We start from the raw sequence: 27129 nt of genomic DNA on the forward strand, positions 1-27129 counted from the left end.
TATGGACAGTACGTTTACGTTTACGAATACGAGTACTCGCACACAAAACGATTCTGGCACCCATGAGCAAAAGTAGGAGTAAGAGCAAGAGCAAGAGCAGAAGCAGGAGCATCATCAGCATCAGTTGCCAGTCGAGTTGGACTGGGCGGGTGGTGGCTCGTCGTCGGCTGATCGTGGCACATTTGCATACAATGAGGCCAGAACTAAGGCCCAATCCAGCCAGTCAAAATACACACTCGCACAGACACACACTCTCCCATACCAACACACACACATACACACACTCACACACACACCATACGCTGGCGCAGCATGTTATCTCTGGCTGTGACCTACACCAATATTTCTCAGAATGCTGCTGTGGCCCGTCGTCGCCTGTAAGTGTGTCGTTGTTGTCGTCGTCGTCGTCGTCGTCCAGTCCAAGTCTACTATATAGCCAGTCAGTATCTCAGACGGCCGACGACGAGGAGTCATTCAATCGCGCCAGCTGCGGCGTCTACGTCGCTTTGGCTTTTTCGATCGGTCTGGGTCTCGGCTTGTGTTTTGGGGTTTTTTCTCTGTCTTTTTTTTTTTTTTGTTTGTTTGCTTTTGGCTGCCCATTCTACTTACAATATTTGTGGGATATCACCAGAGATCTCTGCAACTGCATCCGAAATCCCAAAGACTCAAATAAAAACAAAATAAAGGAGCCTCATCGCCATGGACAGTGACTGTTGCTGCTGCTGTGTGTGAATTTCGATTCGGTCTGGCGTCTGTTCTGCGTCAGAGGTTGGAGCTATGAAGCTGCACAGCTTCGTCGTCACCCATGAAGTGGTATGAATACGACTACGACTGCAAAGTATGACTATGAGTACTCGTAGTTTCAAACTGAAAATGTCTATGACTACGAAGTATGTCTCCAAACAAGACACCAATACTGTGCTTTGGGGAGTGGTTATTTTACTTTTTCGTTTTTTTCCGTTTTGGTTTTTGTTTTGTGTTTTTCGGCGAAAGCGTTTTTAGCAGATTGGCCAACGGACTGAAAGAGCGCGCTGCGGTTTCGGTGGCTGGTTCAGAGTGCAATGCATTAATGGAAACTTAAAATCATGACATTTACCATAACGTTGTTTTTCTCTCTCTCTCTTTTTTGCTGGCGTTTCAGACGGATCATAAATTTTGTGAGTTGCCTTGAGAGCACATAAACGGAAGACAATGAAAGATATTTGTACATATGATTTGACAATGTGAAGAACTTTTGACTATATCGGTACATTGAGATTATCACGAACACTTTTAATACATGTACTCATAAATAAGTTTGATTTTAGATAGTCACGGGTCTATATATGGCAAATTAAGCACTAACAATTTGAATTCCCATTAATTGAATGAAGTATTTCACAATCTTGGAAAATTACTTATAATTTTCATTGAATACTCACCTCACTTGAAGCACGTTCAAAATATAAAAATCAATTTTATTGTTGGTTCTTTTAGATTTTCGAATCGAAATACTCTTGTTTTGTTTTTATTGTATGAGCAAAAGTAAGATGCGATAAGGGTAATAAATATTTGTGTTTATAAATAACTGTTCATAAATAAAATAATTAACCTAATTCGTCTAGCTGTATATGGTACTATATAAAATTTTACATACTATATATGTATAAACAAATGTGAAAAATACTCATAAAAAAAGACGCCTCGACACTTAAAAATGTTGTTTATTTTTTACAACTAATAGAGCTCTTCTGCTTTTCCAGTTGCTGCTTATCGTAAAACTAATTTCCGACGAGTTTAAGTTTATATATTGTATAGATTGTTATTATATTTTAATGTTTAAGCTTTAAACAAAATTGCACTGAAAAAATTGGTGTTATATGAACATTACTTAAACAAATTAGTTGGTTAGTAGATAGCTGTCGAGCTTTGTGCTTATAATGATAACTATTCTATTACTATTTGCTATTGTTATTGTTGTTATTGCCCCGGGTGTGTATAGTGAGTTTTTCTCTTCTCTGTTTTGTTTTGTTTTGAGTTAGATAAAAATAATTTAAACGCTAAGATGACAAGTGGCAATTAATTTAAGTGTGATTATCACCTGCCCGTTGCACGCCGAGCCGCGCTGGGAATTTCCGAGCTTTGCATAATGCGCAGGTCACTAATTTTTTGGATCTGTGAGAAGAAAAGAGAAGAATGAATTTTTTGAGAGTGCGAGCATAAGCGTGTCACATACAAATCTTGGCGGAAGCGCCAATTGCTGCCTCGAGACCAGAGCTTTTTTTTTATTGTATGTTTATTTAATCAAACATTTTTCTATAGTTTGTTTTAGATGTATTTCGATAGCTTCTTTTTTTGAGCTATCAAGCTGTTTTGTTTTCGAATCTTAATTAATTAGCAGCTGGTCGCGAATTGAAACGTGCCAATCAAAAATGTACTAACCTCTATCATCGACTGGTTCCGTGGCATCAGCACGGCCTGTGGCCACCATCGATTCGGTGGCAAGCTCCACACGCGCCACGTGAACACCATGCAGCGTTAGCTGTGCATGCTGCGTATGCTGTTGTGGATGCTGTTGCCCATGCTGTGGATGCTGCGAATGTTGATGATGTTGTTGCAGCTGCTGTTGTTGCTGCTGTTGTTGTTGCTGGTGTTGCTGTTGCTGCTGCTGGGCAGCAGCCAGATGCTGTGAGAGATGCTGATGATGATCACCCGTCGCTGGCGGCCACTGCTGATAGGCCACCGGCACCAACGGATCCGACATCCACTCAAAACTGAACGCAGGACCAATTGGCTGCGAGGCACTCAAGCCTCCGCCATGCTGTGGCGTTGCACTCGTCGGCGTGGGAGGTGTTGTGGTGATGCAGGGACTTAGCTCATGCGACGAACCAAAACTGTCCAGCGAAGCCTTTTGCGCTGACTCTGACCATGGCGGACTGGGATTCCATTGTTCAATGAAATCCGCCGGATCCGGCGGCAACGTTTTGTTGAGCAAACGCGGACGTGTCGGCACAATTGTGGCATAAATAACCGAGGCGCTGGCATCGCCGCCTCCGCCGTTGCTGCTGCCCGTCGCCGCACCCGTTGCAGCGGTGGCATAGGCGCTACTCGGATGCAGGGCATAGCAGTCGGGCTCGGGGGTTATGGCTGCCGCTGGCGAACGCTCGGCGTGCAAATAAAGTGGCTCAAGTTTGTTGCGTGCTCGCTTCTTGGGCGGCGGCGGCGTCGCTGATTGCGTGGACTTTTGACTGCCTGCCGTGCCGCTGCCACCGCTGCCACTGCCCCCATTCACTTGACTATAGTCTACGGGCTCCAGACCGCCACCAACCGTTGACGCTTGAAAGCCATACAGCTGCTGATCCTCCTTGAGCTCCAGTGCGCTCTCAGCATGATAGACTCCGCCATAGGCGGCGCCCATGTGCGGATGATGGTGATGATAGGACGCCGCTGCCGTTGTATGATGATGATGATGATGATGATGCGCATGATGGCTCCCAAATACGCCAGATAGCCCAGCCGCACCACTGCTCATGCCCAGGCCAACGCCTGCAGTCCCACCGCCGCCCAGTGGCTGCTGATGTGAACTGTAGTAGCCGCTGGAGCTGCTGCCCGGCGGCACACGCATAGCGCTGTCGAGTGGCATGCCAAACTGTATTTTCGACTGGACGGTGTAGTAATGATAGAGCCAAGAGTTGGCCAACATTATGGACGCCTCACGTTCGCTAAGAAGTTTCGTTTTCAGTTAGCTAGAGAATTGAGTAATTGCCAGCGAAAGGGTTTACTTACTTCAGCACTTGATTGGTGCAAACGATGACCGGCTGTTGCGTGGAATCGGGACTGTCTCGCACCTGGAGCACGACATGCACCCAGGTGTAATCCCCGCTAGAGCGCTGCATGCGTACGAGCAATATACAGCTGCGATCCTGTTCCGATTGCGTAACTGCAAAGAAAGTGGGAGATATAAATCAGTTGCTGAATGAAGACAAGTTTTAAGCGAAGCGAAACTGCCACTAGAATTCATTGTATATATAAATAAATAAATAATGGAACAAAATATTTTTTTTTTTTGATTTTCCAAAAATTGTTTGTTAACAAATTAATCTTGATTTCTTTTCCAATTTATTTTCGCTGCAAATTTTTAATTTATACTACTTTTTAATTCAAATTTGTACATTTGCATTTATCAAATAAATAATTTGTATTTATAAAAAGAATTGGAATTGACAAAAACCAAAAATTGGGTTTTCTATGGTTCTTTTAAACTATACATGATTAAACTGAATATTAAGATTATTGTTTACTTATATCTATGTTTTTCAAAGAATAGTTTAATTTTTGACATATTTTAAAATAGAATTGAAATTGTGTCTATTCTTTTTTTTATTGTAATTGTAATTATTTAATTTTATTTAGAATGTTGATCCACTATTGACTTTGCAGTTGATGTTAATTATAAGAAATTGTGATCGTGAATATGAAATTCAAAGTTTTTAATAATAAGAAATTATGATCGAAAATATAATATTTTGAGTTTCCTTTTTGGACCGTTTGAGCTAAAGCATTTAAATAGCTACTAAGGAATTGATTCACTTACTTAGTCTGTGTTTGCTTTGTGCTTCGCGTAGATTTTCGCTGTGTATTAAATTGTACCAGGAGGTGCCTTGAAGCGCTGTCTTATCATAGCCCAAATGAAACTCGCCACTGCAAACAAGGATAATGAATGGATAGTAAATTAATTAATTAATTTATTTATTAGCTTGAACTTGCAACTGATAATGCTATAGATAATTTTGTTATATAGTATTTTAATAGATGTGAGAAAAGGTTAAATGATAAAAAGTAATAGATAGGTACATATATTTTTAAATATATACATATATTAAAAGCAAAAAAAAACCGGTTGCAAATTAGAAAAAATGAAATTAGCAACAATTAGAAGATTTTGTGGTTAATTATTGCGTGTTTAAGAAAAGATTTGCTTGGGTTTGGAATGGAGTGGTACAAGTTTTTAGTGTTGAATGCTCCAAATTATATTTATATTTATTTCAATTGAAAGTTAGTCAAGTTAACTACTTACTTTTTGTCAATGTGTGCGATCTTCATGTCCATGGAATGGATGGTGGTAAACACATTGGTGGCGCCCTGAACCACACACTCGCGTGTCTCGGGCATGGCGATGGGTGTGCAGGTGGCTAGAAAGACAGGCTCGTTACGGCTGCAAAGTGGCAGGAATGACAAATAGTGACCCTGTACCAGAACGACCTGCAAAAGCGAAACGAAACGAAACGAAACAAGACGAGACGTAAGAACTATGTAAAAGGCGATGACGATGACTGTGGCGGCTCCCACGAAAATTGTCGCGCACGTTGTCGCCGCTGGTTTGTGGCCATTTTTGGGCTGGCATGCCTTGGCTCATAGACATTTTACTCTGATTCCATAATTTAAAAAAGGCAATAACTGAATTGTTTACTCTGTGTGCCAGCATACGCAGAATGGAGTCCCAGACTCCTTCACAACAACAACAACAAACACACACACACACACAGACACACACACCAGGCAGTCTCAATGGAGAAGTCACAGTCTGAGTCTCAGCCATTGTCTCCCAATTAAAACGTGCCTGCATTTAGTTCTCCATTGCAATTGCATTTCGTAGCTTATGGCCCGTTCATCTGCTTAAATGCAAATGCAGACCAGACTACAACTCCAACTCCAACTGCGATTCCGATTCCGAACCCGATCCCAACCCATCGATGACGCAGACGCTGCCGCTGTTGGTCTGACTCTTTTTTTTCGATTTCTTTTTTTTTTTTTTTTTTTAGTTGGTAAATGAGACGACCTTAGACTGGGGAGCAGGCGCCACTGCCACAGCGCTGTCGCCATCTCCATCTCCGTCTCTGTCTCCTTTTCTCATTGTTGGGGGTTTTGTATTTTTTTTTCTGGTCGCTTGTCTATGCTCTGTGCTCTGGGTACTAGCTCTGAACTATGCTGACCTCATTCATAATTATTTATTGGTCCATTTTTATTGCATATTAACGAGTGCCGGGTGAATGTGCCGCATTTTAGTTTTTGCTACAGCTCTTGCTCTATGGGTTATCGCAGTCACTTTACTTGGGACCAAGTTGTCCCCCCGGAAAAAACATATTTTGTAGATTTTATAAAGCTGCAGGTAAATGTTTAGCATTTAAATATCGATTTAAGCCCGCATAAATAAATGTTATCATAATATGCCATGAGTAAGACTATACAAAAAAAAGTTCCCAGAACATTTTCAAAGTAGACAGATAACCTTTTAAATGTTTAGCTAAATTTTATTTTAAGCTTGCATGTTTTCACTGTAATTTTAGATAAGCTTTGCATAGTTTTGCTACTTAAAGCTAGTGTTATACTTGATCTACTTGACCTTATCTTCATTTCGATCTAACAAACTCTGAGACTAAAGAATGTGTGTGTGTGGGTACATGTGGTGTCATAACGCTGGGAAAATAAAAGTAAACCAAGTGGCAACACTTCCTGCACCTCATTAAAGTGCCAACTTGCAACTTAATTAAAAACGTTTGCAGCAACTGTCAACGCCTCGCTTTATCTCCATAACTCTCGTCGCACATCTGCGCACTTCAGAGTGCGCGCAAAAAAAGGAGACTGAACAAAAATAAGATATGCTTGCATACGAGTACGAATACAACAAGTATGAGTACCGGAGTATAAAAGACCAGCGACCGCCCACAAGATTGTGACAGCAGCAAAGCACTCTGCTGGCAAAGACGGGTAGCATCCACATGATTTTTCAACGCGTCTCTCTCTCTTCTTTGTGGCTCAACGCGTTGACAGATTTGGTCTTGACTGGTTGAACCTGCCCGCGGTTGCTGCCAAGTACGAATACGTATACGAATACGAGTATGAGTACCCAGAGTACTCGTTGTACTTTTGTTGACTGGTTGACTGACTGACAACTTCATATTGTGCTCGCATTCATTTATATTGCTGATGGCCAACAACGACTCTTAGTGTTTTTTCCTCACTCGCCTCACAAAAAAAACATCATTATGATGCGAATGCTGACACGATGATGATGACGATCAGAGGAGGCGGCCAATCAGAGCAGTCAACAGCGAATGCTTGGGCACCCACCCGTTCCACATCAACTGTCATCGTTTGTCAGCTTATAGCAAAGCGTCTCACTGACTGGCTGCTTGTCTGCTGCTGCGGCTAGGCTGGCTGGCTAAGAGATGTATGACCAGGCAGCCTGGCAGCCAGTCAGACAGTCAGGCCAGCCGGTTGGCAGACGAGACGCATGCGCATGCGGCTCATGCATAATTCATTGCGTGGCGGTTTACACACTGACTTGCGTCTGTGACTGTGACTGCGACTGTGTGTTGCAGGCTCGCTTACTCGCTTGGTTGCCAAAGTGTTACACGCAACACGCTCCCAGGTGATTCATTCATCAATTTCTGTCAGAGACTACACGCGCTTACTCATACACACACACACACATAGAAACACTGAAAGATAGACAAGAAACACACTCACCTTCTGATCACCGAAACGCATTTGCCGTCGCGCATTGCGGCTAACATTCATGCGACAGAGGAACATGCGATGCTCCCCCTCCAGACTTGAGGCGCCGCCGCTGTTACCATTGCTGGCTGTCGAATCGCCAACGCCAACGCCGACACCAACACCGCTGCTGCTGCTGTTGCTGCCACCTGGTTGCGGTGGCACGTTCCGATTTAGCTCGGCTTGTATGGTTGCGTGATCCTGTTTGTCAATGATATCGTAAACGGAATCCCCATGTATGAGTAAATCCTCCTGTGAACGGCAATTCGAGAGAGCATTAATATGTGGTAGTTGCTAGTGAATATTTTATGTAAATAAGTCAGTAAATTAATTGATTATTGCACCTCAGTGATGGCAAACATTCTAAGTGCTCCAGATGAAAACAATGTTGGCTATTCTGAATAATTTTAGAATAACAATTTAACAAATAATCTAGCTTATGCAAATTTTTAATAGATTTATGATTTATTGCAAATTATTAAATGACAAATGAATACCATTAAATTTTAATTTATTGCACTGCGTGTTGAGGACTTTTGAGTGCTGTTATTCAAATAGAAATCTTACAGGATGTCAAATTTAATTTGTTAATGAGATGTCAGGCGATAGTTTCGCACGGTCATCAGGTTCGCTGTCGAATGTCATGTGTGTGTTTTTTTTCTCTCTCTGTATTTTTTTTATTATTGTTGACAATTATGGACAACACTGACATAGAGAGAGAGAGAGAGAGATAGTTGAAGCCAGGCGATCGGCCAATTTACAATGCCATGTTGTTGCATTTGTAATTTATTTATGGCTGCTGTCGCTACATGACACATGACAGTGGCAACTTGTTATGGCAATATGCAAAAATCCAATTGGAATTATGATGCCCAAACAACAGCAGCAGCCACTGCAACAACAACAGTAATAAGAACAACTATAGCAGCAATTGCAACAACAAGCTCTATTGACATTTTTGGCAGTTTGTTAATTAACTTCACTTGTTGTTGTTGTCGGCTGCAACTTTGGCGGTTTTACTGCCGTTTTGGCCGTTAACTAACTGTGAGCTTTTGGCCTGCCTGTTACAAATTAAAAGGTTGGGCAATCCACTTTTGGGCCTGCTCATGTGTGTGCCCACAGTTATTGTGCCGTAATTATGCCAACACATGGCATACGATAAATTTATGAAGCAGCAGCAGCTTGACCATTTGCCGTTGACTGCTGCTATTGTGTTGTGGGTGTCCCCTGATAAGGTCTAGCCCATAGGCCAAAGGCTGTCAAGTGTCTTAAGCCGAGTTGTTGTTGGTGTTGTTGTGGGGGTCCTAACAGCTCTTGTAATAATGCACTCGCCTCTGACAGGTCTTAAATGTCTGGCCCACAATATCGGACCCCAAGCGATTTCTCTATGAAAGTTTAGACAACTGATGTTGGGGTTGGCAACAAGTTGCCGGAAACCATCTGTAACTTTATTTTGTGGCTGCGGCTATAAAACTGCATAATAAAATATGTAATTTAAGTATTGGTTGTATTTTTATATGTGATTTAATAAATGTTTTCTACTTTTCAGACTATATATTTCTTGAATTATTCTTTTTTTAATATAACTAATAATCACACTTGCAATTCTTAACCTTATTGAGTCAAAGTAGAAGAACTATTATTTTGAAAAATGAAAAATTCATGCATTGATTGTTTTGAAAAAGTAGTTGAAAAACTATTTCGACTTTTATATCGTGATTAGAGTTATACGTGGCTCATAACAGGCATTTTGTATTACTATTCAATACAACTAGGACAACCTAGAATATGATTTATTGGCAAAATGCTTCGATTTCTCACAGGTTTTTGACAGTTTTGCGCTACAGTTGCAGTCAGATAACTCATACGCCCCCTTTGCCGGTCGATCGCTTGATGCTTGCTTGGCGGCCTGCGAGAGTTGAATATGTAGAAGTACATTGTAACCGGCAAGGCACATCAAGAGGCTGGCTTACAAACAATCTCTCAGCATATGCGAATAACAGTACCTTTGTCAATGTCTGTTTGTTTCTTTTTTTTTTTAGATGAATAACTAACTGCACTCGCTCCGTCTCGGCAACTCTGGCAACTGGCACTCACATTCGCAGTTGCATTCGTATTCGTATTCGCACTCGTATTCGTTATGTAGAACGGAGATATGTCACATGTGCTGCATGCGAGTGCATTTATATGCAGCGCAGGCATATTTATTTAGCTTTATTACTTCAAATGCAAAGTGAAAGGCCACAATGTATAACCTTGCTATTTAAGCAGCGTAAACGTGCGATAAACCAAACTTGAAACAGCGGCAAAATGTAAGCACAAGCTGCAACTGCAGCAGCAACTGAAACAACATCTCAGCAGCAGCAACAGCAGCAGCAGCGGTAACAAAGTTAAGCTGTTTGCAACAGTTTTAAGGAACTTTTGTGTAGTACAAGCTGCAGATTTATGTAAGCTCAATGAATCGAGTCTCTTGTGGCAGTCAGTTTGTTACTGACTTGTCAACGGGAGCAGCAGCCATACACAAAAAAACAAAAAACTGCAACAAATATCTGCTGTCCTGCTGTCGTTTGTAGTTGTTGCTGTTGTTGTTGCTGCTTAGTTGCTGCTGCTAAGTTGATGTCGATGTTGTTTGCTGCTGCTGTTGTTGCCTGTTGTCGCTTGTCAGAGATTTGTATCAATGACTGTAACAATTTTAGCCTAAAACTTTCGTCGACTTTGCTTTTCTAATTATTCGCGCAAATCGCAAACAAGCCACAAAAACCAACTGAATTGCAAAAGTAAAATCCATTTCAACTTACCATGGAATGTCCCAGGTACTCGGCAGCATTATCCGATATATAGAGCAGTTTTCCATTCTGCGTGAGCATCATTAGAAAGCCCGAAAGTGCCTAAGACAAGAAATAAAAAAAGTTATTTTGAGTTAGTTTTGTGGCTACATTATTTAATCTATTTATTGAATTGAATGCTTTCTTTATGAAATGTGTATAAATATATTTAAAATTTTCGTATTATACGTGCTTATTAAATATCAACATTTACAGAAGATTTTTGCTAAATTTGAAATCAATCATTCAAAATCTCTTGGAGATATAAACAATTTATAGAGCAAGCATTTGGATAATCTTCTCACGACTTTGGGCAAATTTTTCTCAATCTAAGCTAAACTCTAATTCATGAGAAATTATAATACGTTTTGAAATACAAATATTGCTTTCTTAGCTCCCTGAAAATCTTCCAAAGCGTTTCACTTCATGTAAAATATGAAAAATTAATTTCTGTCATATTGTATTTTTTCCAATTCTGTTAGAAAAAGAAAGTGGTAATTTGATTTAAAAAAAACTATAATAAAATGTTTAATTGTTTAATTTATGTATCACACTATTTTTAAATTGTTTTGTATCTTTTATGTTGTCAACAAATACAATGAAACGTTTGAGGATTGAGATAGCAATGAGGCAAAAGCAAGTGCTTCAAGGATTTATAGGCTTATATCTACAGAAATGTGATCAGGAAAGCAAATTAAAGCATTTGTTAAAAAAACACCCTCTATTAAGCAGACTTCCAACTGTGGCTGTGTTGGAAATGCAAATTCATTTTCGCGTCTGTGCACTAATAAATTGTTAGTCCAAAGAGTCTGGGTTGACAACTGAAAATTGCCGATGGTGCTTTGGCTAATACATACAGATTTTCATATATATTTATACATATGTATGTAGATGTATAGTGTACATATATTTGTATTTAATTCAGTCACGAGTGCGCACAGGTATGTAGATCAATCTGCCGACCATCGCTGAGTTTGCCACAGTCAGTGGCAGGCAGCCTGAGCTTGACTGACTACTGACTACTGTCTACTGCATACTGTCTGCTCTTTACAGTTTGGCTGTAGTTGTTGCTGTTGTTTGTGTTCGCTTAAAAGCTGCATTTATTGTTTTCTTTTTTTTTTGTTTTTTGGCGCAGCAAGTGGCGGTAGCTAAATGATTTCTGGCTTATGATATGCCTCAGTTGTGGCATTAATAGAGTTGTTTTCCCTGGAACTTTCAGCTCACTAGTTGACTTGTCAACGCGCCTCACTTAAATTGAGTTGTTTTTCCCAGCTGCTGTGACCACAATAAATTGGTAATTGGGTTGGCAACGCATTGATTGAACGATTAAATTGTCTTTCCTTAGACTCTTAGAACTGAATGGTTAAAGACAGTTTAATTAGTGTCTTCTATATTGATTTTGCTTTCGAATTTTGTATAAATTGTATATTATTTTATTATTAAACTCCAATCTCTGCTTACCTTCGAGAAGCCAATATTTGGTGTTGCTGTCTGATGATGTTGATGCAGCGCATTCTGACGTTTGAAAACTGAAAGAGGGAAATATGCATAGAAAATGTGACTAAATTAATTTCACTTGAACTATCGACCTTTTCCATCTATTCACAGCCGCGCCCAGAAAACAACCGGGCTTTAAGCATCCGCATTAAGTTAGGAGGAAAATCGATTTTAGTGTATTGAGTTTTTCCCATGGCTGTTTGTGTTGCGATTTTGTGTGCATAAAATTAAGCGAAGCTAATTAAAAAAGTATCTGCTAATAATACACTAAGTCTCTGACGGCAATTGTTAGATTGCAATTGATTGCAAATTCATTGATTATATTCTACATACAATAAGCGATGATCTTGCCATACAAAAACAAGTGAATCACAAAAAGAAAATGTGTCATTGTCATTGAGACGGCAGCGGCAGCAACACTAGCTTTAGCAAAGCTGCCACAGTAGAAACGGCAACAACAATGCTAAACAACAGCAAAAAAAAACAACAACAACTAGAAAATCAACAGCGATCACTGAGTGCAATTGCAGTTAGCAACTTGCAGCTGCGCCGCAGCCAGCAGCCTGCATCAAGATCAATTATTTTTAAAACACTACGAGATACTCCCGCACCTGGCAAAAAGGCAACTGAGAAACAGTCACTGTAACAGCAGCCACCACCAGCTACAGCCACAGCCACAGCAACAACAACAATCACCTCAGCAGCAACCGCAACTGGTAATTTCATTGAACTTGAACGGAAAGGCCATGAATGCACTCAGATTTTGCAGTGTTTTAATATTACAATAATACCAAGAAATCTGTTTGCGCAAACAATTCGTATCGATTGAATAGACAGACAGACAGGCAGTCGAAATAAATGGGCGTGGTTGCCAAGCTCAGACTGTCGGGGAAATCAACATGGAAAATCATTAAAACCTTTGCACTACTGGCCGAGAAACTTAACCCCTTAATACTTGATATTCCCTTAAACTAAAAGAAGATGGTATTATTAAGGGGAACTTAAGAGTGAGCTTCAAAAGTATCCGTGCTTTAAAATTACAAATATCAAAAAAAAATATTTATTATTATTATTATGTTGTTTATAACATGATTTAGCATTTGCCTTTATGTGATACAATAGTAAATATTATTTTTAATTATAAATTTTGCTTTGACAGCTCCAGCTTTCGTGCCGATGCTTCTATATAAACTGTGAAAATGCTCAATTGCCTCAAATGAATATAAGTCTTTCATAAACTGAACTTCGATCTAATGGCAGTCTTTTCTTCTTGGCTAGTGGAGGTAAATAATAGTATTTATTTTATTCTTATTTTACTCTAAGCGCTTTGTGGTGTTCGTCCGATTTAAAATACGTAAAGAACTTATTCGGAAGATCCACGTATTGTTTGTAATTTCAATATATACATGAGTCAATAAATGAATTGCAATCGAGAAAATTTGCTGTGTTTTGTGTAACTTCATTTATCTTCTTCATTTTCATACTAACTATATTATCATCTAACTATGTCAATATATTATATCTTAAATCGAATAAAAGGATGTCAGCTTCTCAAATTTGCAGCCTAATGAGTTCCAAGCATTTGCTACGCCAACTAAATAAATCCTTAAAGATTTATAAAGACATCTAACAACCCTAGTCAATAACTTTCCATTGGCCAATATGATAATGTGGCTAACAACAAATGGTCGGATGCAATTCAAGCCGTCGGCTAATCTAATGCATTAATAATTGTTTATGAAAACTCAATTTGGTTTTATAAATATTTCATTAATCGCATAACTCAACGCGCCGCCGCCTCAGTCGCAGCTACAGCCGTAGCCACAGCTTCAGTCACAATCACAACCACTCCCACCATTGAGACCCACTGTGCCCCACACCCACAATAAAGCGAAATTTATACGTATATATAACGCCGTGAACTTGAAGATAACCCAGCCGCGTGTGTTCAGAGGCTCCAGACTCGATAGCGTGCCAATATTAACACAATTTGTGATTATAAATGCTTTTAAACGGTGCAATGACAATGAACAATAACAAAGCACACACACAAACACAAGCTTTCGCACACTTACACACACCCAAACGCCAAGCTAACAAACGCCGACAATTTCTCACACTTAGTGCTCCAAAAAAAAAAGAAGAAAAAGAGAGGGGCAAAAAAATAGGCAGATGGAAGGAGAAAAAAACAGTACTTAAGTTTAATTTTTTGCAATTTGTAGAACACATAAATCGCACATTTTGATTTATCGCAATATTTATAGCAATGCCAGGCAGACGATGCTGTTGTTGTTGCTGTTGTTACCATTGCAATTGTGAAATTGCCTCGACTAAGGGGGATCGCAGCTGTAGCTGAAGCTGAAGCTGCAGAGCTGAGCTCGAGTTCACATGGCCTGGCAAAAAGATGCTAGCCAAGTTAAGAGCTCAGGCCTCATAGGCGAGTACTTATATATGTATTTCGCTCTCTCTCTCTCACTCTTACTCCCTCTATTTCTGTATGTGTGTGTTATCTATGGGTCTTATGTACCGCACAACGCTAATTTGAAAAACAATTTTCGTAATTATCCACAAAAAAAACCAAAGAGGAGAAAAAAAATGTGGAATGAAGCCAAGTTGGAGTCGGAGTTGATCTCGTTCAGTTGCGCCTGCGCATTGACCTGTGCGCGCATGCGCATTAAAGGAGGATGAAACGCAAACCAGACGAAGTCAGGCGGCGGCGGGGGAGAGATCGGAACTGGCTGCGGCAGCAATTTGCAGCCTGGGTGCGTGCCTAGACGCTTAGGCAATTACTTGGCCGAAAACAATTTCAGAGACTGGAGACATAGACATATGAATGATGTGATGCTCGCTACTCGACTACAACTAGGACTAGGCAGCTCCACTCTGAATACTATAAACGAATACTTGGAGCACTCAAAACCATGCGACTAGCGGTTTATTTCGCGAATCTCGTTTTTATTTATTTTTTTTTTTTTGGCGGCGTGTGGTCCATTCCAAAACGCCATGACTCATGCATATTCAATCAACGTGCAGCCAATTATCAACATGCATATATGCAACAACAACCACCACAACCCCCTCAACTCACCTTCATGAAAGTAGTTGGCTTTGCGCACATAGACACAGACCAGGGCCATCAGCTGCAGCTGCGACAGTCGCTGGCGTGTCGATTGTGGCAACGGCAGCAAATCCCGCAGATTCGCTATCTCTGCATTTATAAGATCGCGTCGCATCTTCGAGGCACCCTTTGTCGATTTGTTCGCATCGAATCTGCAAGCACACACACACAACAAAAAAAGAAAAGAAAATCAGTTAAGAAAAATATCAAAAGATAGTTGCAAAAACAATTAGAATATATATGAGCACGTTCACAGCTACAGCTTAATAATGGACAGTGCCGACACTGGCCCACAGGCGCATATGTTTTCACAGCCTCCAACTCGTTACTTGTCGGTGCGCTTAACCCACTGTTGGCCAGCGTACAACACATTGGACACTCAACTATATATGTGCAATGTTGTGTAATAAATTATATTACATTGTGTTTGAAATATTTATGATGTGATAGCAACAAATTGAAGAGATAAAAGTGACTGATTCCATTTAGTTAGTGTAGATTTTTTCATATTTATTTTGTAAACAAAAATTTCATTTTAATATTCATAGATTTCTAATAATAATGGGCACTATAAATATAGGACTTCATTGAATACATTATTTTCTTTTAAGATATAATTATGTATTGAAATGCAAATCGTTTTTGAGAAATATGTACAATCTTTTAGCGTTAGATAATAGAGATACTATAAATATATATTTATAATTTACGAAATGTTCAAGGCTTTAAATAAAAGAAAGTATAAGCAAACATAAACTATAATTTGAAAATTAAAATTTGTAGCTTCAGTTTTCATAAAAATATATAATATAAGATAAGATATAAAATATAGTAGAATTTAAGTTGTATTTGTATTTTATGAAATACATATAATTTTAAATTAGTAACGGAAATATATTCAGTGATTAATTGAATTATTTTATTTAAATTCTTAGAGAGTTAATTGGACAACGAACCAAAGTTCTTAGAATAAAGCAAAGCCATCGGTGGGTTAAGATGCTCGCACATACCAAAAGCGCATGCGAGATGCATAAATAACTCATCGCGCATTTAAAAATCATACAACAAGCAGCTCGTTGTTCTTGTTGTTGTTGTTAATGTTGCTTTCGCAGTTGTTGAGATGCTGAGTCGCTTGTGTTGTTGTTGGTTTTGTTGGCGCAATGCTGGTCGATGTGGGGCACACTTGCCACATGCCTTGTGCGGAAAATTGTGCAAGTAGGTTGGTCAGCTTGGTTCGTTGGTTGGTAGGTTGTTGTCTGGTTTGTTTGGTTTTGTTTGCTGGGTTGCTCGCTTGTTTGGCCAGGCGGCGTTCAATGAGTGGTGGGACAGCAGGAGGGGAGGAGGGGATCGGGGCGAGGCAAGACGCAGCGAGCGGTACAAGCGTTTAGCGATCTGTCCGTGTGTACTTTTCTGAGCATATTATTTACAAGGTTGAATTCATAAATCATAAATTTGTCTTTTTATGCAGCGTCGGCGGCGGCGGCGCACGCGGCGTATGAGCGTTGTGGTTGTCGTTGTCGTTGTTGCTGCTGTTGTTGTTTTATTTGTAGTTTTATATTTATGCTGACGTTGCTGCCATTGTTGGCTCGAATGGAGGGGATTTTGCAAGCGGCTTGATAAATATTGGTAATATTGTTGTAATAACAGCAAGTGCCCGCGCCTTTCTGGCTTTCTCGACTTCGACTCCAACTCCGATTCCGAGTCTTGTTGGACTGCCATTTTGCCGCTGTTATTGCCTCTAAATGGCCATGTTAACATTTAAAACAATCACACACATGTATCTATCAGACATCACAGTGTGTATGTGTGTGTGTGTATGTTCGCCGCTCGTTGCATGCAACAAAATGTTTGCCGCATGCAATGCAAACGAGCGCCACGGCCACAGACCGTCTGTTTTTTTTTTATATGCTTTTTGCTTTTCTTGGCCTGCATCCGCTCGGCTTTGCGGTCAGGCTGCGGCATTTTCCAAACTGCCCATAATAGAACACAGATCTAAGCCGAATTGAGTGGTCCACCCCAGAGGGGGGGAAATCACACACACACACACACACACACTAGCACACACAAACACAATCACAATTAAGTCAAGGTGATTTGTACAATTAAAATGAATATTGATTTAAATGCTGCGATAGTTGGTCGCAAAACATATGAATCGATTGCCTTTTAAATGGCATTGCCACTGGGACTGGGCATCGGAGTGGGCGTGGTCATGATTGTTATGAGCTTGGTGAAGGGTCCACACTTGTTGATTGGCTGCCTGTCCGCCAGACCGGCTCACTGGCTGACTGACTGACTGATTTTTTGTCTAAGCTTTGTGCCTGGGGCTATTTGCATATGCCCGGGCACTTGCCGAAGCTCGGCTTACACCAAATGATTTATCGGCTTCAGACATCTGACAATTTTGTAAATTGCCTCTACATAGTATATTAAAAATACCATATTTTATTTATAAATTATTGACATTCTTGGAATTGTTTTAGTCAATTAAAATATCGAAGACTGTGCTTAAATAATTAAATAATTCATATAAGGTATTCCTTCCTAAATTAGATTTCTTAATTATTAAGCAAGTAATGTGTCGAAAATAAATTAGATTTCTTAATAATAAAGCAAATATTTAAATATAAATTGCCAATTATTAAGAACAATATTGTATTTCGTGCAACATCTAAATGACGCTTTGTTTAGAATTTATCTATTTTAAATGATGAATCTATGCATAAATATGCATGAGCATGAATTGTATTTTACTATAAGTATTTTGTACTTAAAATCAATATCAGCTTGGCTATATCTTTAGCAGTCAACGGATGTGGGCATCCTCCCACACTCGCTTCGCATGCCAAGGTAACTTGAGCATCTGCCAATTAGCTGAATAAGATGCCAAGCAGTTGCTACTCTCAAGCTGCCAGCTGGCTGCATTGCCTATTTGTGGCATAATTAATAAGTTTTTTTAAATATTTATCATAAACCAAGATATCTGGTCAAGCGATAATATGATAATATAAGGCTCATCCTTCCTAAAGGCCCCCCGAAAAAACGTGTTAATGGCCATAACAAGAGAGGCTGAAAGAGATTTATATAAGCACTTTACGAGTAGATGGTATTTGTGCAGCGAAACTCCCGCGCATCTGTGGCTTGTAATCTACATCAAAATTTATCTTTGGCCAAAAGGATGAGGTGGAGTGAGCGAGACATGTCATGTCATTTCTTAATATATCTATCGGTACCTTGAAATCTGCAGGCAGCAAGTAGCACCAACTCGGCAGCTGATGTTGCTGCTGTAGATGCGATGCTGCTGCTGCTGCAGCAACTACTTAATGTACAAGTTGTTGTTGCTAATTAAAAGCATAAACACGATTCTTAGCGAGGCGTCAGCAAAAGCCAACCTGTGGCAACATTTTGGAGGCGGCGTAGGAGGAGCAAGCTGTAAGCAGTTTTCGCAACGAAGTTGCAGTTGCAGTTGCGGTGGCGGTGGCAGCTTGGGAGCCTCCCTCGTTGGGCGCACTGGCACATGTTTAATCTCAGAGATCTTAATCAAGCCTACTTGGCCTGCAGTTTGTTTTACGCTTCACTACTTCACAGATATCCAACAAAACTCTTTACGTGCTCCACAGAAATTAGGCGCAAATCTTGTTGTTGTCATCTTTCATTCCAGCCAGCCAGCCAACCAGCCAGCCAGAGCCGATGGCAACTAAGCCCAATCAAATTGGGCTGAATGAGCGAATGAACTTTTAATATGTTTTTGGGGGACCCCAATGGGCCCACTAATTAACGCATAAAGCCTAAACACAATGCGAAACTATTAACTAAAATGCATTTTGAATGCCACTCTTTATGGCGTCCCTCAGCGCCATCGTAAAATTCTCGGCAGCAAATAAATCACAGGCGCCTAAGGGCATTCATCTTCAGCTGTTCCCTTTGCCGTTGCCCTTATTCTTTATCTGTTTCTATAGCTTGAGATGTATCTGTATCTGTATCTGTAACTCATCTGCTGCAGCGCACACGTATCAATCGAAGGCAAGACTTTAATATGCATGGGGCGTCAGTCTGCTAAAACACAGACACAGACACAACCAAAGCCCATAAGTCCGTCAATAGCAATTGCGGGCCAACAGAAACACGAAATTTGCGCAAATTTTTATTGCGCTTTTCCTGGAGCGACTTGGCAGCTATGCTTTTTTTTTTTCTTCTCTTTCGAATTGTCTAGCCACACTCAAACCTCTCCATCTCTTTCTCCCACTGCTTCCCTTGTTGTGTGTATGTGTGTGTGTAATTTGGGCGAGTTTATTTGCCATATTCCCACGATATAGTTTGGTCCAGCTCAACGCTGCGGGCAGCTCTAATGATTTTCTCTCTGAGGAAAATAGTGCAAAACGGCGCATAATGAACGCTGCGTTCAGCATTCAAAGTTAACTGACAGAATGCTAGACTGACTGACTGACTAACTGGCTGTTTGGTCGGCTGGTCTGGTAACCCTATACTCTGCATTGAACCCACGCCCGACTCAGACTCAGACTCAGACTCAGAAAGAAAGACGAGCGACGACCACCGCCAAGTTGGCGCACAATTAATTGCCAGGCGCCGCACAATGCTTTTTCTGGTACGGCCCCAAAATTTCTTGGAATTCCTGGGAAACACTTGTCGGTGTGCAGCACCAATCCTTTGTGTGATTTTGTGTGGTTTGCCCCCAAAAACGAAACGCAGCAAAACACAACACAGCACAACACAAAACAAAACACAACGCGTCTCTGCGTAAGTCGGTGGCAGTAATCGATACCTTGCTGTGCCAGTTGCCAGTTGAGCTGCTTCAGCTACACAGATTAACATCGGCGACGTTTAGCATACACAACAAAAAAGTGAGTCCAACAAAAAAGCATAATAAAAACGATCCTTGCCACGGTTATGTTGGCCATCTAATAACCATGGGGTGCTGCTAAGTTGTTGTTGCCAAAGCCAATGCGGCCTCGGCCTTTAGCCAAATTATATGGCCGGGCCGAAAGAGCAGAAGCTTGAGGTATTTTTTACTACTACGATATGTGCAAAAGGTGGTAACTCTTTGGGCTTCTGTTTTCGGGCTTTTATGAGTTTTATGCTTTTATGATGCTCACTTCGAAGTTCGAATAGGCAACCTGTCTGTTAACAATACGCCATTTAAACACCGCAAAGAGGTTGCAAATGAAGTTTACATCAGTCATTAATTAACGATAACTATAAAGCTGAGTAGATTTTGTAATTCATTGAAATGAAATGTTTGCTTGACATTCCTAAATTTAATGCACAAAAACAATTGTGCAATTACGAAAATGTTTTTTTTTTTAAATGTATATAAATTTGATTTTATTTTCTTTTAAATTTAACTTATTTTATTAGCTGTCTCTTAATGTTGCTTGCCACAATCCATTAAGTGTGATTTAACTTGTGGAACCTGCCATATAATTTGGTGTGCTTAAAAGAACTGCAGCGATTGTTATTTAATGTGGCAGCTACTGTTTGCAGCACCACAGGACAACAGCAGCAAAAAAAAATGAGCCAAAAGAAAGAAATCAATTCGTGGTTGTTGTTGCTGTTGCTGTGGTTGATGCTCTCATTGTGTGCTCTGACGGTGTGTTGTATGTCCGATTGGAATCTTAGCCACAATTTAATGATGGACTGCCAAAAGCACACTTCGACGTCATCATCAGCAACCGACAACGTCGCCGTTGTTGTTACCTTCAACCACCGCCACCACCACCACCACCGCCACCGCCGACGCCGTTGTCGATGTTGCCGCATAATTTTTCATATTTTTCTGATTTGTTGCTACCGGGTAGTAAACCCGTTTGCAGAGCGTTAACCATGGAGCTGCTACCGTTGCTGCATTTGCTTTCGATTATCTTAATTTGCGTGCGAAACTGACTTTTTTTTGCCGTAGCCCACAAGTCGAAGTCGAAGGCGATTGCTTCCGAGCTGCGCGCTGCATTCAAACTGAGAGATTGCGACTGAGACTGAGACTGAAGCTGAGACTGAGATTGAGACTGAGGCGTAAGCCAAACCCCAAATTGTGTGTGTACGGAAATTTTCCCATGACTTGAGTTCTGTCTCTCTGTGCTGTGGCCTGTATATACATATATTTTGCCCGGCGGTGGCTTGGCCAGAAATTACCCAACTTAGCCAGAGCTCAATCCCAGACGACGCTGGAACCGCGCTGAGACTTTGAAACTCTCTGGATTGATGGTTTTGTTTGCGGCTGCTGCACTTTACCGGCAGCGGCAGCGACGTCAGGCAATTAGCACAAGGATGCCGCAGCTAAATAATTTGACGCGCCTTGGGGCAAGTCTCTTTCTTTTTTTCCTTCCCTCTCTCTTTTCCCTCCCAATATGAACTCCTCCCCTGCGGTGGGAGCAGCACATGGCGCACTTACATATTTGCTCTGAATCTTTTATACTGCGTTTTTTTTCTCTTCTTTTTGAGGAAAACTGGAGGCACATCAATTAGCTTGAACGCGCGTCATCAAATATTGGTGCAAAGAATTAGACATGTAGCTGGCCGCCAGATACAAAATACAATATTTCAGATAGTAACTGGTGCAACTGGTGCACCAATGAACCTACAATATTGTAGATACTATTTTGCTGCTGTGAGGTAAATAACTTGCGCCGATACCGATACCGATTCCGAAATGTGTTAATGAAATTAGCAGCATAAAATGCTGCTTGCAACGTTACAGATACAGATACAAATGTATCTGCGCATGCTAATTGACAAAATTAACACTCAATGGCCGGACGATGAGATGCTTGGACGCTGGGCCACCTCTTGGCCCCACAAATACGCAACGGCTTTTGGCTTTGGATTTGGTTAGTTTCACTCAGGAAGCAGCACTATTTGGCCAAAGAGAGAGGGAGGGAGTGTAGGGTGGAGGGAGATTTGTTTTTCCTTGGCTTTGGCTTCCTTTTGGAAGTAGTTCGCTGACTTTGTGTCTGTTTGTTTGTTGTGTTGTTGCAGCTTATGTTGATGTGGCATGTGTTAAAAATTTCTTGGTTTTAATTAGTGTTATTTATTATTTAGAGCATATTGATATAGTTTTCGTTGTTTAACGGTTGTTTGTTTCGGTTTCACGGCAAATGACTATTGGCATTTGTTGTTTGCGCACTCTCCATCCATCGTATCGTATATCGACTACAGCTTTACAGGTATTTATAGAAATCCATGGGATCATCTTCATCTCTATTTTTTTTCTCACATATTTACACATTATGAATCTTCTTAGTATGTGTGTCTGCCTCGTGCGATGAAGTCGCGCGCCACATTTTGTCCACACACAATGGTGAAAATCTTTTCTCGAATTATTGATGGATTTCGATATGGGAATTTCAAATATTCCACTTGCTAAGTGGATGCCCTGAATGAAAGCTAATCTTAACGCTGAATGAATGACATGCATTTTTACAGCAACTATCTTCGAACTATCAGATATATGTATGATATATATATAGTTGTTAGTGTGAATCATTTAGAATATTGTAAGTGAGATATTCTGCTTTGAGAATGTGGCAATTTTGTGCGACTCTTTGTGGTGATTTGTTAAACATTCGAATCAACAACAGAGAGAACAATAACTACAATGCAAATAATAAGTGAAAAAAATGAATTTAATTAATTGCTTTTGCTAATTAAAATCGAATATGCTTTAGCTACAAATAATGATGCAAGCAGACAACCGTAGCCAAACTTTGGCATTGTAATTTGCACTACGCTCATAAAAATTAATCCATTCTACTATAATGTTTGCCTTTATTTATAGAATTTATTTTTAACTGATCTGTGTGATAAGTGAAATCGTTTTAGCCTGCTGCCGACAAACTGCTCTAATTTTGTGTGATATTCACAAAGGCTTCCGTTTAACAATTTGGTCGTCTATCGAAAATACACACAGTCAACATAGAGACAACACCCACATACAACACCCACATAAGCATGAGACGAGAACAGTCAAGGCTCCTTGTGAAATTCGCATAAAAAAAGCAAAGCGAAGAGAAGTTGGGGGAAGCCATCAACAGCATCACACGTGAGTTTTACACATTTCAGAAGCAAACGATCCAGAAGTGGATGCGCCATCGACTTCTCGGGGTTATCCTCAACCACATCCCAAAGCCTTGTTGTTGTCGTCGTCGTCTTCGTCGACAACGTCTTCTTGGTCTTCTTGGTCCGATTGCCAACGTGGTAATGTCAATCGCACTGTGCGGGTTTAACTTATGGCAAAACATTTGAAGCACTAATTAATTGGAGCTAAATAAAATGGCACAGCAGCCGCGAAGGAGGCGAAGTTTCCCTCAGCTTGTTGTTGTTGCTGCTGCTGCTGCTGCTTGTGTTTTTTGCTTTTGCGAGAATTGGCTGCTTGGCGTTGGCGCTGTTACTGTTGCAGTTTTAGCTGGGTACGCACGGTATATACGGTGCCATGTGGAGAGCCCGCGACTGTTAGCGGCTGAGAGAAGATTACGAGTGCCAGATAAATGTGAACTACAAGTTGCCAATACAAGAGGCCATTAAAACCGGCAGCACTGGCCACAAAAATAAAAATACAAAACACACACAGCACACAGAAAAAAAAAAAAAAAAAATCGGAAAATAAAATAAGATTCAAGTCAGTTTAAAGAAATTGAAAGTAGTGCGAGAAGAAAAGCAACCTTTTTTGCAGTTTCTAGAACACTCTGAGACACTCACACACACATTCAAGCACACTCGCATTTCAAATTGTATTGACAAATATCGAAGCGTGCGAAACAAATTGAAATTAAAAGTTTGCATGTTGCATGTTGCACATTTTTGATGCGTTGCTGCCGCTGATTTGTTGGCTGCTGAAAGCTAACGAGATGTTGCACGATAAACTCCAAATTGGATCTGTTTTCGATCTGGTTGGATCTTAGGTTCTCTGGGCTAAAATTGGCGCTAACTCTTACCTTGTAAACATGCCGGCAGCCTGTTGCTGCTGCTGTTGCTGTTGCTGCTGTTGACTCGCCTGTTGCTGCTGCTGGGCAGCCTGTTGCTGTTGGTGTTGCTGCTGCTGTTGTTGTTGCTGCAAGTGTTGCTGCTGCTGTGACAATGTGGCTGGTTCATGTTGCTGTTGAAAGTTATGATGCGTGTGCATATGTTGTTGCATGTGATGCTGTTGGTGTTGCAACTGTTGATGATGTTGTTGTTGTTGTTGCTGCTGTTGTTGCTGCTGGTGTTGTAACTGTAGCACATGATGGTGTTGCTGCTGCTGTTGCTGCTGCTGTTGCTGTTGCTGCTGTAGGGCATGCACATGCGTGGGCGTGGCCAAATGCGTGACTGCCACCGCTGCCGCTGCCGCCGCGGCTGCTGCGGCCGCCGTTGCCGCCGACAGCTGAGTTGAGCCGGGCTTCTCTAGGCCACGTTTATCGGCATACATTTCGTGGCTGGCACGTTTGCAAATATTTGTGCAGATGGTACTAAAATTATAGAATGACATGGCCAATTTGTATTTTCATTTTAGTTAATAAAGTCGTTTCGGTTTTGTTTGGCTAAATTCTTAAGCCAATAATAATAAATAATTCAATCATAATATCAAAACGATACGTGATCCGTAATGAAAGTCTGCAGACTTTTTTGCTCTGCTAATGAAATGAAACAACAATTGTTGATTAGTGGAACCAGCACGCACCCGACAACTACACACACACACACATGCCTAGGATTTATCTATACATAGATACTCGGAAATTGGTTCAGTTCAGTTTTTTTTTTGGTTTGGTTTGGCATTGTTTGAACTGTGGCCCAACAAAAAACATATTTTGAGGGCGAGCCATCTAAAGAATTGATTTGCATTGTTGTTGCTCGGTCAACAATTGAGCCGTTGAAATCGCTCAGTGGCATTGGGCCGATTGAAGATATACTCCATACTCCTATATATGCTAGTGTGTGTGTATTTGAGCACTCTCCTAACTCTCATATCATGTGCTGCGTTTTGATGAGTTGGCAGTTTCGCAGCTCTTGGCTGGATTGCATAAGGAAAATGATTTATGGCATGTGATTCGACATGGTGTTGGAGAAGTTGACGCCGAGGTTACTAATAATAAAGCGTTACAAGATCTACTATACACAACACAAATACCACTAAAGAATTCTTTCCAGCTCCTTGTTTAATAATTTGCATTAGTTGAATTTATATATATATTTTTTTGTTCTTCTGGCAAATGAGTCAAGTTTAATAGAATTAAAAAGTGGTTTTTGGGCCTATTTTAAAATCAATTTGGTACTCAAGACTTGTTATGCTAAGAGCCTAGACAAAACTGGGCATAAATAACAAATAATATTGATTTGATGACGCATTTAAATTTAAATAACTATTTGTCTACTAAGCCTAATGGAAAATTTGTCACTTTATAATTGCGTCTATATACAATAAAATGTTATTTATGGCGGCTATAAAAGAGACCTACTGGTAAGAGCTACATAAATATTGATTGATGACTCTAATGAAATAAAAGCATTTCCTAATTTTTGCAATATTTAAATTATTTTCAATACTTAATGTATTACTTTATGAATATAAATTTAGTCCACATTAAAAACTTAAAGATTTTTATCAGTTGAATATTTTCTATTTCCCTTTCTTTGGTGAAATGTGGAAACTTTTTCCTACTGCAGACAACTATCACTTTTCATGCTTTTATGCATTTGGGAAATGTGGATGGCACTTTAGGTGGCGCCAAGAAAAATCTCAATATAGTACTCATACACATATTTATACTGAGACTCATACCCAAAACTCGTACTCATACGCATACTTGTACACATGCTCGTACTCGTATAAATAAATTCTTGAAAATGCAACAATTGAAATTAGTTTTGTAAATGAATTTCAATTTTGTACTTGAATATTCACTACCGGCTACGGCCATCTTCTGTTGTTGGGTCCCGGCTTTGGATGTGTGTGTGTGTGTCTCACTATTTGTCAGTCAGTCTGTCAGTCAGTCTTTGTGTGTGTGTCTCCGTCTCTGACTTTGGCTTTGACTGGTTGGCCTGGCTTAGTTGCAACTCATTGTCAAGTGAACTTATCAGAGTAAAAAAAAATTTGTTCGAGTTGACGTTTGGAGTGTCATCGAGTTGGTGCTTGATTTGTTTGGAGTTGTTTGAATAGGGACCACCAAAAAGTCATTGAATGAAATGAAGAACGCTGTAGATACATTTATCTATCACTGTATGTGTGTGTGTGTGTGTAGATATGTGAGAGTGTGTTGATTTTATTGTGGCTACATTTGCTCTGTTGGTTGGCTTTTTAAGTATTTTGTTATTTGATTTCTATCAAAGTTAATAATGAAATTGGTAAATCGCGTTTTTTTTTCTTTTTGGCTTTTGGGGTCTCATGTGCGTGTGTATGCATGCTTACGGGTGCGGGTGCGAGCTTTAACTGGGGCTGGGACTGGGACTGGGGCCGTGAGGCCTTGAGGTCTTACCTTTATTCAAAAGATTTAATTTGCGATATCCATTGGGTACAGCAGGTACAGGCAAGTGTAGAGTATTTGGAAATGTATTTGCATAAATAATAATTTTGTAATTTGTTATTATGATATTGTGTTGTATGTATTTATTTTTTGCACAATGTTTGACACTTGTATCTTTTTTTGTTATCGAACTCGTCGTATTCAACAATTAATATTTCAATTACTTTGAATCTCAACCAACTCTCTCGAATCGTATTTGTTATGCACAATAAATATATTTATTTTAAATCATTTCGAACATTGCATATTCATGGGATCGCACAAGCACTTTGATTATATCTGTAGCCCGACAAGATTTATGGGGGGCTTCTCAGTGACGAGCCTTGCAGAATCATTTGCAAATCTAATGACGCATATAAGTATGTGTCTCACATAATATGATTGCCCCTTGCTCGATCAACTTTAGCACTTATGTTTTGCAATTAAATTTAAGAACAACACGAATCAATCGTAACGACTTTGAGTCTAATTCCGTTTCCGTTTTCCCGATACCGATGACGATGACGATAATAGTTTTTGTAGTTCCGACGGCTTTGAGTCGTCGTTTATTTTTGTGCCTTACTGGCTTATTGAAAATCCGTTCAGCTCGCTCAACAATACGCTCTGTGTAGCCAACCGTGTAGAATGCGCGCGTGCACCTTTC

General features: G+C 40.2%; 1 protein-coding gene and 1 long non-coding RNA gene across 3 annotated transcripts; one reads left to right on the plus strand and one right to left on the minus strand.

Annotated features, from left to right (window-relative positions):
- The first annotated feature begins 626 nt into the window (after positions 1 to 626).
- LOC132786661 (uncharacterized) lies at positions 627 to 1507 on the plus strand. The gene is made up of 3 exons (XR_009632467.1): positions 627 to 813; positions 1142 to 1246; positions 1308 to 1507. It is a non-coding gene; the product is annotated as an uncharacterized LOC132786661 (long non-coding RNA).
- On the minus strand, positions 1471 to 27129 carry LOC132786660 (uncharacterized). 2 transcript variants are annotated; one of them, XM_060793249.1, is made up of 11 exons: positions 26439 to 27129; positions 23922 to 24431; positions 14947 to 15128; positions 11823 to 11890; positions 10335 to 10424; positions 7510 to 7788; positions 5057 to 5241; positions 4574 to 4680; positions 3766 to 3919; positions 2422 to 3701; positions 1471 to 2154 (listed from the first exon to the last, which is right to left on the minus strand). In XM_060793249.1, the coding sequence occupies exons 2-11, from the start codon at positions 24389 to 24391 to the stop codon at positions 2141 to 2143; spliced, it is 2829 nt and encodes a 942-aa protein (XP_060649232.1). In that variant the 5' UTR covers positions 24392 to 24431; positions 26439 to 27129; the 3' UTR covers positions 1471 to 2140. The 2 variants fall into 2 exon arrangements, with proteins under 2 accessions (XP_060649232.1, XP_060649233.1); XM_060793250.1 differs by lacking the exons at positions 14947 to 15128; positions 26439 to 27129 and having other exon boundaries at positions 23922 to 24235.

The sequence above is a fragment of the Drosophila nasuta genome, chromosome 2R, assembly GCF_023558535.2.
Source record: "Drosophila nasuta strain 15112-1781.00 chromosome 2R, ASM2355853v1, whole genome shotgun sequence".
Classification (NCBI taxonomy): domain Eukaryota; kingdom Metazoa; phylum Arthropoda; class Insecta; order Diptera; family Drosophilidae; genus Drosophila; species Drosophila nasuta.

Bases quoted from the DNA above. Each gene is read 5' to 3' on its own strand.
- LOC132786660 (XM_060793249.1), bottom strand. From the start codon at position 24,391: ATGTATGCCGATAAACGTGGCCTAGAGAAGCCCGGCTCAACTCAGCTG. The intron at 10,425-11,822 runs GTAAGCAGAGAT...TTCTTGTCTTAG, and splicing joins CAAATATTGGCTTCTCGAAG to GCACTTTCGGGCTTTCTAAT. The intron at 4,681-5,056 runs GTAAGTAGTTAA...CCTTGTTTGCAG, and splicing joins ATCGCACACATTGACAAAAA to TGGCGAGTTTCATTTGGGCT.